The 14,424-nt window shown below is 34.6% G+C and overlaps 1 protein-coding gene across 6 annotated transcripts in view; it reads left to right on the top strand.

The window, feature by feature from the left end:
• Positions 1–14,424, top strand: part of PPP4R3B (protein phosphatase 4 regulatory subunit 3B) — a 54,100-nt gene that overhangs the window by 13,140 nt on the left and 26,536 nt on the right. For all 6 annotated transcript variants that reach the window (XM_036334514.1, XM_036334511.1, XM_036334509.1 and 3 more), the window contains exons 4-7: positions 2,160–2,783; positions 6,530–6,607; positions 7,260–7,376; positions 8,997–9,113. In XM_036334514.1, the coding sequence (XP_036190407.1) occupies positions 2,160–2,783; positions 6,530–6,607; positions 7,260–7,376; positions 8,997–9,113 (936 nt within the window). The remainder of the gene's footprint in view (positions 1–2,159; positions 2,784–6,529; positions 6,608–7,259; positions 7,377–8,996; positions 9,114–14,424) is intronic.

Here is a 14,424-nt window from a genome sequence, read left to right on the forward strand (position 1 = left end):
AAAAGGGGTAAGATTCCCTTCTTTTTTTTATGGCCAATTAGTATGCCATTGCATAAATGTACCACAGCTATTTAATCCACTCATCCACTGATGGACACTTGGGCTGCTTCCAAATCTTGACTATAGTAAATAATGCTGCAATGAACATAGGGATGCATATATTCTTTCAAATTAGTGTTCAGGTTTCTTCTGATATAATCCCAGAAGTAGAATCATGAGGTCATAAAGCAGTTCCATTTTTAATATTTTGAGGTAACTCCATATGCTTTCCACAGTGGCTGCACCCACATTACATTTAATAGTTATGTCTCCTTAGGTAAATCTTTGCTGTGAACAGTCACTGGAATTTTAAATTAATCTTAACATTCATTGTAGCTGCCATCCTCTATAATAAAAGCCTAATATGCTAAGTGTCTGTTCATCCGGTTGCCTGTTCAACCAATCAAAGCATAATATCTAATGATATGCTAAGGCTCCTCAACCACTTGCTATCATGTGCACTGACCACCAGGAGGTAGACAATCGACTGGTCAACTAGTCACTGTGACATGCACTGACCATCAGGGGCAGACACTCCAACCAGTAGGTTAGCATGCTGCTGGGTTCCAGCTGATTAGGACTGAGCAAGACAGGCCAGACACGCCCTGGAGCCCTCCCGTGGCCCCCACCAGCTGGCCAACCTCCAGCATCTGTCCCTGGCCCCGATTGTGCACCGGTGGGGTCTCTCAGCCTGACCTGCACCCTCTCGCAATCTGGGACCCCTCAGGGGATGTCGGAGAGCTGGTTTCGGCCCAACGGTGGAACAACCTGTCGCTATGACACACACTGACCACCAGGGGGCAGACAATCAATGCAGTCGCTGCCCCCTGATGGTCTGTGCGCTCCCACAGGGGGAAGCACCGTTCAACCAGAAGCCGGACTCACGGCTGGCGAGTGCAGCAGCAGTGGTGGGAGCCTCTCCCACCTCTGCAGCAGCACTAAGGATGTCCTACTGATGGCTTAGGCCAGCCATGGGCAAACTACGGCCCGCGGGCTGGTTCCGGCCCTTTTGCAATGAATAAAACTAAAAAAAAAAAAAGACCGTACCCTTTTATGTAATGATGTTTACTTTGAATTTAGTTTACACAAACACTCCATCCATGCTTTTGTTCTGGCCCTCTGGTCCAGTTTAACACATTGTATGTGGAAAACGTGTTTACATGTTTTACGTATTTAAACGTTCTACCAGTGTAGTAGAGCGCGGGAAACGTATTAATACATTTTTTTATACACTAGCGGTAGAATGCGGGTAACGTATAAATACGTAAACTAAAGTTATCGTAATTTTACTGAACGTTGCCATTTGCGCAAAAAATTAGCAAAAATGGCCCGCGCCACCTGTTAGCGTGCGATAAAAACTACCCGCAAACAATGTGTTAAGAACCCATTTGGGCCCTCGAGTCAAAAAGTTTGCCCACCCCTGGCTTAGGCCCACTCCCTGCAGGGGGCCTAAGCCATCAGTTGGACATCCCCTGAGAGGGCAGGCCAGGCTGCGGGACAACACCACCACCACCACCACCCCCCTCCCAGTGCAGGAATTTCATGCACCGGGCCTCTAGTTTTCTATAAAGTGGTTGCCTACTGTGATATCCTATTATAGTCTACTAGAGGCCTGGTGCATGAATTTGTGCATGGGTGGGGTCTGGCTGGCTCCGCCCCCAATCAGGGTTGGAGGGCGATTGGGGGCGAGGGGGGAGGCCATGTGCAGTTGGCCAGCCGGCCCCGCCCCCTGGTTGAACTCCTGGTCGAGGGAAATTTGCATATTAGCCTTTCATTATATAGGATTTTGACCGTTGTCATTTTCATTGACATCAGTTTTCCCTCTAGTAATTCTTATCACTAAAGGTTCTTAGTAGTTTTATGCATCTGACTGCAGTCATTTTTTCCCCTAGATCTTTCCAGTAATAGTGCCACATAGTGTAATAAAGTGGCCAAAGAAATTGTAGTGTGAATCTCCTGATTCGCTTATTTGACATATGGCTCTAAATCATTAGACTTTTCTTAACTGGGAGTAGATAGTTTCTTTATTTTTACTTAAGCTCAATGGTCAGTAATATGATTTCCAAAAATTTGAGTGTATTTATATTTTAAGGTAACCAGCTATACTTGGATATTTTCAGGTTCAAGGTAAGGATCCATCAGTGGAAGTCACACAGGACCTCATTGATGAATCAGAAGAAGAACGATTTGAAGAAATGCCTGAAACTAGTCATCTGATTGACCTGCCCACATGTGAACTCAATAAACTTGAAGAGATTGCTGACTTAGTTACCTCAGTTCTCTCCTCACCTATCCGTAGGGAAAAGCTGGCTCTGGCCTTGGAAAATGAAGGCTATATTAAAAAACTACTGCAGCTCTTCCAAGCTTGTGAGAACCTAGAAAACACTGAAGGCTTACACCATTTGTATGAAATTATTAGAGGGATCTTATTCCTAAATAAGGCAACTCTGTTTGAGGTAATGTTTTCTGATGAGTGTATCATGGATGTTGTGGGATGCCTTGAATATGACCCTGCTTTGGCTCAGCCAAAAAGGCACAGAGAATTCCTGACCAAAACTGCAAAGTTTAAGGAAGTTATACCAATAACAGACTCTGAACTAAGGCAAAAAATACATCAGACTTACAGGGTACAGTACATTCAGGACATCATTTTGCCGACGCCATCCGTTTTTGAAGAGAATTTTCTTTCTACTCTTACATCTTTTATTTTCTTCAACAAAGTTGAGATAGTCAGCATGTTGCAGGTAAGTAAGGTGTTCTTTATAATTTTGTTTTCAGATGTTTAGTTTCATTAATTGTTCAAGCTGTTGTTCATTCCTTCTTTTTGAAAGATTTCTTTGGTTTTATCTCATGGCTTTCTGAAGGAGAATCTTAATGTGACCTTTTATATTTTTAAGTGTCCTATGATGTAGCTGGGTTTTATTTAACTTTTTTTTTCCTTTTTAAAAATTGTGGTAGAATATACATGACATGAAATTCACCATTTTAACCATTAAGTGTACGATTCTCAACTTAAGTACATTCACCTCTGTCCATTTTCAGAACTTTCCCATCATCCCAAACAGGAACAGCTATTTTTAAATCATCTTTTATTCCATTTTGTGAGACTTAGTTATTATTGGTATATGTATAAGTGCTTAAAACAGCCCAAGTAATTACAATGTGCAGCCAGGATTGAAAAATATTCATTCATTTTCAGCAAATAATAATTAGATTATTTGCTATGTGAGGTTGATTTTATTCTGTCTCCTTGAGTTGTAAAATAGGAGTTTTATACCATATTTATCATGTTTATCTTTTATACCCTAACAATGTAGTAAACATGATTTTGAAGAGTTTTCTTCACTTGTGATAGTATGCTGTATGCACAGTTTCCTATATAACTGTCACTGTTTTTTCCATATTAGTCACTAAGTTTATTGAGCAGCAACTTTATACTTAGTGTACTGGTTCTCAAATATGGCCCGTGGACGACTCAGGATCCCTGGAGCCCTTTTAGACAGGTCTGTGAGGTTTTCATTTTTCCAGCTTCATGTCAGTGTCAGGCTCTATTTTCTTCATTATATTTCAACCAAAACAACACATCACAGCAGACTGAATGCTGAAGAAGATATGTGAATCTAGCTGTCCTCTGTTAAGGCAAACATTAGAGAGATTTGAAAAAATGTAAAACAGCCATTCTTTATAAATTTTTAAATTTTGGAGTCATATAGTTCTCATAAAAATAATATTTATATAAACATAATAGCTTACTTTTAAATGAATTAATAACTTTTAAAATGTATCAGTTTTAAGTATGGTAAATATTGATAAACATAACCGACATAGTAAAAGCTCTTTGGGCCCCTCAGTAATTTTTAAGAGTTTAGAGGTCTCTTGAGACCAAAGAGTTGAGAATCTCTGGCTTAGTATTTAGTAATGAGATTTCATTTTATGATACTTCCAACCATTATTCACCTTCCTATTATTGTTACTTTACCTTTCATGTAGCGTTTACTTCTCCAGATCAATTTTTCACTGAGCAGTTTTTTGTTATCCACAGTAATAAATGTGAGGGAAGTTAGACTTACACATTATGTTTCATTTACAATGCATGGGACCTGCTTTTTTTTTTTTAATTTCAGAAACGAAGGGAGAGGGAGAGGGAGAGGGAGAGAGAGAGAGAGAGAGAGAGAGAGAGAGAGAGAGAGAGAGAGAGAAACATCAATGATGAGAGAGAATCATTGATCAGCTGTGTCCTGCATGCCCTCTACTGGGGTTTGAGCCCACAACCCGGACATGTGCCCTTGATGGAAATCGAACCCGAAACCCTTTAGTCCGCAGGCTGACGTTCCATCCACAGAACCAAACCAGCAAGGGCTATGGGAACTCATTTTTAAAAATCATACTGTACAATTCAGGATGCCATTTCACATCCTGATAAAAAAAAAGTCAGAAAGTAAACCCACAGTCAATATAGCTGTTGTAAAGGACCCAGTGACAAAAGCTGAAGTGTATCTTTCAAATGACTGCTTTTGACTTCAGAGCATTGATTACCAAAATCAGTGTTTTTGAAAAAAATAAATTATGCAAACTAATTTATAACATTTTGTATGTCATTTTATATATTTTATCACAGGCTTATTTGTGAAGGCTATAACTATATAAATCAAGTGTAGCTTTAAAAAGGAAAGTTATTCATTTCTGGTCCATGAGATGTATTTGATAAAATAGCCAGATACTGGAAACTGCTTATTGTTTAGGGCTTACCACTTGATTATCTCTTATGTGCCAGCCATGATGCAGAATTCTATTTTCAACAGTGTGTGAGAAGAAAGTAATTAAGCTTATGGCCATTGGCCTCTTAACGGCTGATTTCTTACAGCCCAACTCTGATTTCCATGTAAAAATTTTGTGGCTTGGTAGTAGGTATTTCCAAATAACCCTTCTTGTGATATACATATCTGTAGCTTCTTAAATGTGTATTTACCTGCTGTTACATAAGTTATATAAGGCAAGTGAACATAAGAATTTTAGCTAACTGGACCAAAATGAGGTAGTGTAAAGGCACATAACTCCTAGACTAACAAGTTATTTAACTGTGAAATTATTTAGTGTAGTCATTGGCTCCTAGTATGTACTGTAATACATGTTGAGATTCTCTTTAGCATGATAGAAGCATAATATTTTAGTTGACCTGAATTTTTCTAGTTGTTCAAAACCCCTTGTGCCCAGAATTCAGAAATATACTGTAAAATGTTTGCAAATTAAATTCCTAAAAGCCAAAAAAGTGAAGTAATTTCCACACAGCTACAGATTAAGAACCTGTTTAGAATAAGTTATAGGACAGCTTTCTCAAATGTTGGCATTTTAACATGTTACATGTAATTCCACTATTACACAGATGAGAGTTGAGCTAAAAACAAATCCAGTAAAATCAAGGATTTCGTTCTTTTTGACATATTTTTGCCTATGTCAAGATTTCAGCACTGAAAGAGAAATTTTTAACTTTTCATTCCAGTTACTAATTAAATATGTAAAATCTTCCAATACCTTTTCGAAAACAACTGATGATAAACATATGGCCCTTCATTTTGTTTTAGATGTTTTGGGCCTCAAGTATAGGATTTAGCATATTAGATGTTACTTAATAGATTTGTCCCATTCTAGTGTGTGTGTGGGGGGGGCTTTGATTTGTTTCATAACTTTGTAGTATTTAGGGTCCTATCCTGTAGTTCATTTTATTGGGTGGGAATGACAAAAATCTCATTATGCAAGAGACTTGGATTCTAAATCTATCTCTGTCACTAGCTGTTCACAGGTAAATCCACTCTTTGTAACTTAGTCTTATGAAATTTAAAATTGGACTAGGTAATCTTTTAAAGCCTGATCTAATTCTAAAAATGGTATATGTGTTCAGTATGAAAAACAGTTATGGTAGTATTGTCATTTAGCTGTGTCCTTACATGTAAGACTCTACACCAGCAATTTTCAACCTTTTTCATCTCAGTAGTATGAAAGGCAGTTATTGTAGTGTTTTCTTGTTCAGTGGTATCCTTGGAGACCACAGAACATGTAAGACTCTACACCAATGATTTTCAACCTCTTTCATCTCATGTTACATGTAAGCTAATTACTAAAATTATGCGGCACACACACAAAAAAATGTTTTAATCTGCTATGGGTTAAAGATCTTCAAACTTGTTTGAATTATGTTTAAATTGAGAGTAAATAGACCCCAAAAGAGAGCTAAAGAGGCTCTAAGTCAAAGTAAATGAGTGTTTATGCATGACTTCTAGAATATTTATTTTTGTTTTCCAAGAGTTCTTTATAGTTGACGTTTCTAGTTACATGAAATATTAATGTATGTATAACTAATAATGAATGGTATAGTCAAGTTTTGAATATTAAAACATAATTTGTATATATCATATAAATGAGTATAATTCATACTTTTAATATTTCATAGTAATTAATGTTAATTTTAAAATTAATATTTTTTCTCATGTAGGAAGATGAGAAGTTTTTGTCTGAAGTGTTTGCACAACTAACAGATGAGGCTACAGATGATGATAAACGGCGTGAATTGGTAATTTATTTATTCTTGAAATTCAAACCCTTAAAGAGCACTTGCTCTTTGGGCATACAGGCTTTTGATTTTGAATTTGTTAAGAGAAAATTTTTTATAATTAGAGTATGAGATAAAATATATGTACTTAAATTATGCTATAAATAGTTATTCTCAAACATTGTTTTATATATTTTAGAAATTTCTTAAGATATTTTGATGTGGGTTCCCCACTCCATGAGGGAAACTGTGTGTCTTACAAATTCCAAAATCAGATATGTGGGTTATGTTAGGACAGAACTACAAACTCATGCATTTTCTTGGTTGTAGATACAGTATAGAGATGCTTTTCTTTTTAAACAAGTGGCAAGGGGACTGCTTCTTAAATAGATGAATGATAAATAATTGCTTCGTGGAAATTTTTTTCTTATGAATGTGTTTATAATAACTTTATTGAGATAAAAACCATGCTTTGAGGGAAGAGAATAGTAATTGCTGTTTACCAGCAGTTTGTTAATTTTTCAAACATTATAATCAGGTACTTGGGTTTTAAGAAGTAATGAAAGATTGCTGACTTAAAATCCTTGAGAAGGGTGTTGTTTATCACATTACAGTGTGCCGTAAGTTTACATGTATGTGTATCAATGTCTCACTGTACTTTCTAACATTACAGGTTAATTTTTTCAAGGAGTTTTGTGCATTTTCTCAGACATTACAACCTCAAAACAGAGATGCATTTTTTAAAACTTTGGCAAAGTTGGGCATTCTTCCTGCTCTTGAAATTGTAATGGTAATTATACAGCTTTTCTTCGTGTTTTTGAAATTGAGAATTTGTAATAGATTTATATTATGGATTAAAAGTATTTATTATAGCAATGTATATTGAATTTTATAATTTAAGTTATGCTTCTCTTGATAGTGAATTATACAAGTGTTTTCAATCTTCAGATTTTTATTAACTTAAATTTATAATATTACTATGTAATCACTTGCATATAATATGGCTTCAGGTGAATAAAAATCCCATATAAGACTTTCTCTTCTATAACCATATTAGTATGTTTCATAGAAACAAAATAAAATGTCTTTCCTTTTTAGACCAGTGAGTGGCGTGAGGGCAGACTGAATCAAAGGTGCTCATGATTAGGGCGGTGGTTCTCATACTTTTGTTTATTAGTTTTATCCATTGATATTTATTACATGAAAAATTAAAACTGAGAATATTTTAAGTATTGACTTATTTTAAAATAACCACCCAATTATATGTTAACATAAATAATATAACTTTCATGAAAAAATAATTTTTCTAAAACAAAATATATTTAAGTGAAAAGAATGGCATTGTTTCATATTTTTTAAACATTTTTCAAAAATTTACTTACTGATTTGGGGTGGGGGGGGCAGAGGGAAAATGAGAGAGAAACATCAATTTGTTAGTCCACTTATTTATATAGTCATTGATTGATTCTTATATGTGCCTTGACCAGTGATCAAACCCACAATCTTGGCATATCCAGACGAGCTACCTGGTCGTGGCCTGTTTCATATTTTCTAACAATACCTTTAATGTCTGGCTTAGTAGAAAATAGAGTCTCATAGTAGCTTCAGCATTTAATTTGTTGTGATACCACGGGTTGTGTAGCCTCTTAAAAACCCAACTATACTTGTGATAGACTGAGAGTGAAGAGGCCATTAATGCCCTAGTATTTATTATTATTATGAAAATAATTTTAATCTCTTACACTTCCTGAAAAGAATCTTAGACTCCTTATAGGGATTCCCTGCACCACATTTTGAGAACTGCTGAGTCATAGAATGTTTTCAGAATCTCCTGAAAATTTTGTAACTTATGAATCATGTATTCTTCACATGTTGAAAGAGGACAAACATTCAGAATCACTACCTTAAAAAGTTAAGTTGTAGAAAAGAGTAAAAATACCCAAAGTGTTTTCAAAAGCATCCTCTAATAGGAGAATCATAATTGAGAAATCAGTTACTAAGGTGTAAAGTAACTGGCAAATCCAGGATCAAAGACAGATTCTGTAAGGTTTTAAAGACTTAACTAGGAGATATCATTCACATTTTTGCATATATTTAAATCAATAATTCTTCCCCCCCCCCCAAAAAAACAACAACACACCAACCTTTTGTTACAGTGTTGCTTTATAATCCTATGCTGATGCTTAAATTTAAATTCTCTGAGTATTTATTTTTATGGTGATAAAATCTGGTGGAAACTAATCATTGAGCTATCTAAAACTTTTTAATATTTGTAAAATGACAGGTTATGTATTTTGATTCCAATACAATTAAATCCAAAAAGTTGGAGGTGTACATAGATTTGGGAAAAAAGAAAATACAGCATAACATTTGTTAACAATCTCTAAGTAATCTGTTTTCCTTTCATCAGGGCATGGATGATTTGCAAGTCAGATCAGCTGCTACAGATATATTTTCTTATCTAGTAGAGTTTAGTCCATCCATGGTCCGAGAGTTCGTAATGCAAGAAGCCCAGCAGAGTGATGATGTAAGTAATAATGCTTTGGTTTTATGTGAATTATCTGTAGAATAGTGTTTGCAAACTTTTGAGAGAAAATTATGGCCATTATTTTAATCTTTTATGAAGCAAAATAATAAATTTCTAATCATTTGTGACTATGGCAAGCCCAGAATATGTGCCAATTGATTTGCATAGTATTCAGTTGGCAATTGGATTGACAGTTTATTTTAAAAAAGCATATTCAAATTAGTATTGAGATTGAAATAAATGATTATCATAGAATCAAATTCTTACATACTAGTCTTAAAAAACTTTTCAAGTGCTAATGAAATATAATTTCAAGCCTCATAGGTCAGGCACGTACCAAGTATAACTAATAAGTTACTTTCACTATGTTCAAATGTGTATTTTCTTTTTAGTGTGGATGAATGTTTAATAATAAGACCAATATTGTGTTTTCCCACTACAGAAATATTTACACTTTTCCCTTAAACTGTTTTTAAGACAATATGAACATATAGCTGTAATTTTAAGTACTCTTTCTTATTTTAGTGTTAAGTAGAAAATAACAAATATTATGTCCCTTCATTTTTTAAATATATTTTTTTATTGATTTCAGAGAGGAAGAGAGAGATAGAGAGATAGAGAGATAGAAATATCAATGATGAGAGAGAATCATTGATCCGCTACCTCCTGCACTCCCCCCATTGGGGATTGAGCCCACAACCTGGGCATGTGCCCTGACCCAGAATTGAACCTTGACCTCCTGTTTCATGGATTGACACTCAACCACTTAGCCATGTGGGTCAGGCTAATTATTTCCTTCTTAATGGTTTTGAATCCCAGTGTTAATTTGATCCTTATATTATTGAATTAAACTATAGTTGTTTCATATGTTTTGTGCTTAATCTCTTAACTTAGATTTTTATGTCTGTCTTTCATAGATATTGCCAGTGTTGTTTTTTTTAAAGCAATTTTATTTAGAAACAGTTTGGGCTAATGGCATAGTTTAGGCAGTAGAAAAGAAATAAAAGACATATTTTGTGTTAAGTATTTTAAGGTGTTTTTTAAAACCCAACTAATGCTAATCTGACTTTAAAGAAATAAATATCTAGTTTATCTCACTGTTGATATTATTATCTTAGTGCCATCCTTTACAAAAGGTAATTTTGAAGTTAGTGCTCAGTAATACATCCTTAGTGATGAGTATGATTAAAGGTATTCATTATAAAATCAGGCCATGAGAAGAATAAGCAACTAATTCTAAGAATTCTTAATTTTCTGTTTTTATTAGAAACAGAAAGGGTTTTTTTGTAATTTTTCAATTACAGTGTTTTGTTTTTTTTATAATTTTTCAATTACAGTTTGCATACAGTATTATTTTGTATTAGTTTCAGGTGTGCAGTATAGTGGCTAGACAATTATGTACTTCCCAAAGTGTTCCCCCAATATTTTCAGTAGTCACTTAGCATAGTTATTACAATATTATTTTTTAATATGTTTTTATTGATTTTTAGATAGAGAGGAAGGGAGAGGGAGAAGGAGAGGTAGAAACATCTATGAGAGAGACACATCTATTGGCTGCCTCCTACATACCTCCTACTGGGGATCGAGCAGCAACCTCGGCATGTGTCCTGACTGGGAATCGAACCTAAGACTTCTTGGTCCATGGGACGATGCTCAATCCACTGAGCCATACCAGCTGGGTGATAATATTATCGACTATATTCCCTATGCTATACTTTACATCCCTGTGACTATTTTGTAACTACCAATTTGCACTTCTTAATCCCTTCACCTTTTTCATCCAGTCCCCCATCTCCCCTCTGGCAGTCTATTTTCTCTATCTATGAGTCTGTTTACATTTCGTTTATTCCAGTGGTTTTCAACCTTCCTAATGCTGTGACCCTTTAATACAGTTCCTCATGTTGTGGTGACCCCTAACCATAAAATTATTTTCGTTGCTACTTCATAACTGTAATTTTGCTACTGTTATGAATCGTAATGTAAATATCTGATATGCAGGATGTATTTTCATTGTTACAAATTGAACATAATTAAAGCATAGTGATTAATCACAAAAACAATATGTAGTTATATATGTGTTTTCTGATGGTCTTAGGCGACCCCTGTGAAAGGGTCGTTTGACCCCCAAAGGTTGAGAACCACTGGTTTATTCATTTATTTTGTAGAACTATTTTCTTTTTTACAATTAATTGATGCATGAGACTTAGAAAAGCAGTTATTGATTTTTAACTATAAAAAGTCCCTTTCTCAATTTTTTTTCTTGCAATCATAGTCTTCAAGGCCTTTCATTTCCCTGAATTTTGATATCTAACAATTTTATAACTTAAAAATCTTGTTGCCTCAAAATAATTCTTAGCCCACAAAAGAATATAATTTATATTTTTTTTTGAAATTTCAAAATAAAGGATCCTGCATGCTGAATTCTATATTGGGTTGGCTTCAACTTTTAAAAAGAAAAAAAAATAACTTACATGTGTATTCAGTGGACTGTTGATATTTTGATGTTCTTTTAAATGCACAGCATTCAAACTCAAGTTCTTCCTGATATGAATATTAACATATGTGTTTGAGACACTAGGAAATATTAACATTTTTTATTGTAGTCATTTCTGTCCAAGCTGTTTGGGTGGATTTAGCAGTAACTGCTGTCTTTTTTTTGTTATGCCACAGATTTCACATTTTTATGCTAATGGCCTTTGAAACATCCAGTAAAACTTATTTTAGAATCTGACTGAATAAGTAATACAGCTATTACTGAACTGCTTATTTTGGCAAGTATTTTCAGTGTATTTCTCACTTAGGAATAAATTCATGTTAATTTTTTTAGATATGACAATAGCATTGGGATTTTTTATTTTTATTTAAATATAGTTGTTGGGTTTATTTTTTAGGATTCCTTATTTTCATTTTTTAAAGGACTCTTAAAACACTTTTAAATATTTTATGCTGAATTATTTATAGAATTATTTATCTGAAATTCGCTTCAAAATAATTTTGGAGGGTGAAATTTGCCGTAATAAAAAGTTTTTAAAAATACATAAATTAATCTCCATGAGTTGGTTGACTGTTCAGTATTTTGTATTGAACATATCAAATTTTATTTCCTAAAATTGCATCAGTTTTTTTTAACCTTTTATTTTGAAGTAATTTTAAATTTATACAAAAGTGATAATAGTACAAAGAACTCCCATATACACTTCCCCCAGATTCCCTAGTTAACATTTTGTATCCTATTTACTTTATCATTTTTTCTTTGCTCATATTTGTATATACACATTTACATATACATAAAATTATTTTTGTTCTGAACCGTTGAAGAATAAAGTACAGAAATGATGGCATGATATCCCTTTATCCCTATTTACTTCAGTGTCTATCTGCTAAAATCTCTGCATACATAACCACACTATAATTATAAAAATTAGGCAATTAACATTTTTACTTTATTTAACTACAGCCCTAATTTCAGATTTTGTCACTTGTCCCAGTAATACCCTTTTAGCCTAGAGTCTAGGGCCCTAGACAAAAACGGAAAGTTTCTGGTCTAGTATCCAACAATTTAGATTTGTCTAATGTTTCCTCCTTATTCACTTTAGATTATGTCTTTGTCTCAGGAATAGTACAGAACTAACATTTCATTCAGTGTATCATATCAAGAAAATCCCCCAACTTTACAAAGAGTTTTGGTTCTGTTTGTCTAGGCTGTTTTGCCATTCCACAAATGTGAGGAGTTGAACCATTAAGTTCTTCTGTCTGATGTGAGGAGCTATTGTTTCTTTTTTCTAACATGTGAGAATGGATTGAAAGAATTATTGGTTCTGTATTTATAGCCTTCATTCAAGTTGCTGCAGAGTAAATTTCATGTGCATGACTTTTTTTTAAATTATTATATTTATATATATTTTTTTTAAATGGAAATGTTTCCACAACATCCATCGGTTATTTTTATTCTACTTCAGAATATTATTCTTGCCCTTGCCATTCTTCTTCTCTTATTTACTATATATAGCTAATGTTTTCTTTTCTTTTTTCTTTATTGATTCAGGTATTACATATGTGTCCTTATTGCCCCATTATCCCCCCATTCCCCCACTCAAAGTGTCAGTGGAAAATTTTCTTTTTTTTTTTTTTAATATATTTTATTGATTTTTCACAGAGAGGAAGGGAGAGAGATAGAGAGTTAGAAACATCGATGAGAAAGAAACATCGATCAGCTGCCTCCTGCACATCTCCTACTGGGGATGTGCCCGCAACCAAGGTACATGCCCTTGACCGGAATCGAACCTGGGACGTTTCAGTCCGCAGGCCGACGCTCTATCCACTGAGCCAAACCGGTTTCGGCTGAGCCAAACCGGTTTCAGCAACCCGAAAATTTTCATATAACTTTGTCATGATTGCCACTGTGCTGACAGTAACTGTCTAATTCCATAGATTATAAAATATATCTCAATATTAAGAAGTTAAATTATTTTTTCTTAGAAGCAATGAAATAAAGTATATTCTCTAGCTTTCCCAATCAGAAAATTGAGATGTCAGCTCTTAATCTGGATATTTTTCACAGTATAGCAAAATTCTTTTTTTTTTTTTTTTTTTTTTCATGTGTAAATGTATTTGTAATTTCTTTTTTTTTTTTTCCATTTTCATAGCACTTTTTATTTATTTATTTTTTTTATATATTTTTTTATTGATTAAGATATTACATATGTGTCCTTGTCCCCACGTTACCCTCTACCCCCCACCCCCCCCACCCCCGCTCATGCCCTCACCCCCCCGTTGTCCATGTCCATTGATTAGGCCTATATGCTTGCATATAAGTCCTTTGGTTGATCTTTCCCCCTTACCCCCACCCTCCCCTACCTTCCCTCCAAGTCCCGACAGTCCAATCAATGCCTCTCCGTCTCTGGATCAGTCCTTGTTCATCAGCTTATGTTGTTCATTATATTCCACAAATGAGTGAGATCCTGTGGTATTTATCCGCTCTCAAGTTCCATCCATGCTGTGGCAAATGGTAAGAGTTCCTTTTTCTTCTTCCTCTTCTTAAAGAATACCTTTCAGCATTTCATATAATGCTGGTTTGGTGGTGATGAACTCCTTTAGCTTTTTCTTATCCGTGAAGCTCTTTATCTGACCTTCTATTCTGAATGATAGCTTTGCTGGTTAAAGTAATCTTGGTTGCAGGTTCTTGCTATTCATCACTTTGAATATTTCTTGCCAGTCTCTTCTGGCCTGCATGGTTTCTGTTGAGAAATCAGCTGACAGTCGTATGGGTACTCCCTTGTAGGTAACTGACTGTCTTTCTCTTGCTGCTTTT

This window comes from Myotis myotis, unplaced genomic scaffold (genome assembly GCF_014108235.1).
Source record: "Myotis myotis isolate mMyoMyo1 unplaced genomic scaffold, mMyoMyo1.p scaffold_m19_p_14, whole genome shotgun sequence".
Taxonomy (NCBI): Eukaryota; Metazoa; Chordata; class Mammalia; order Chiroptera; family Vespertilionidae; genus Myotis; species Myotis myotis.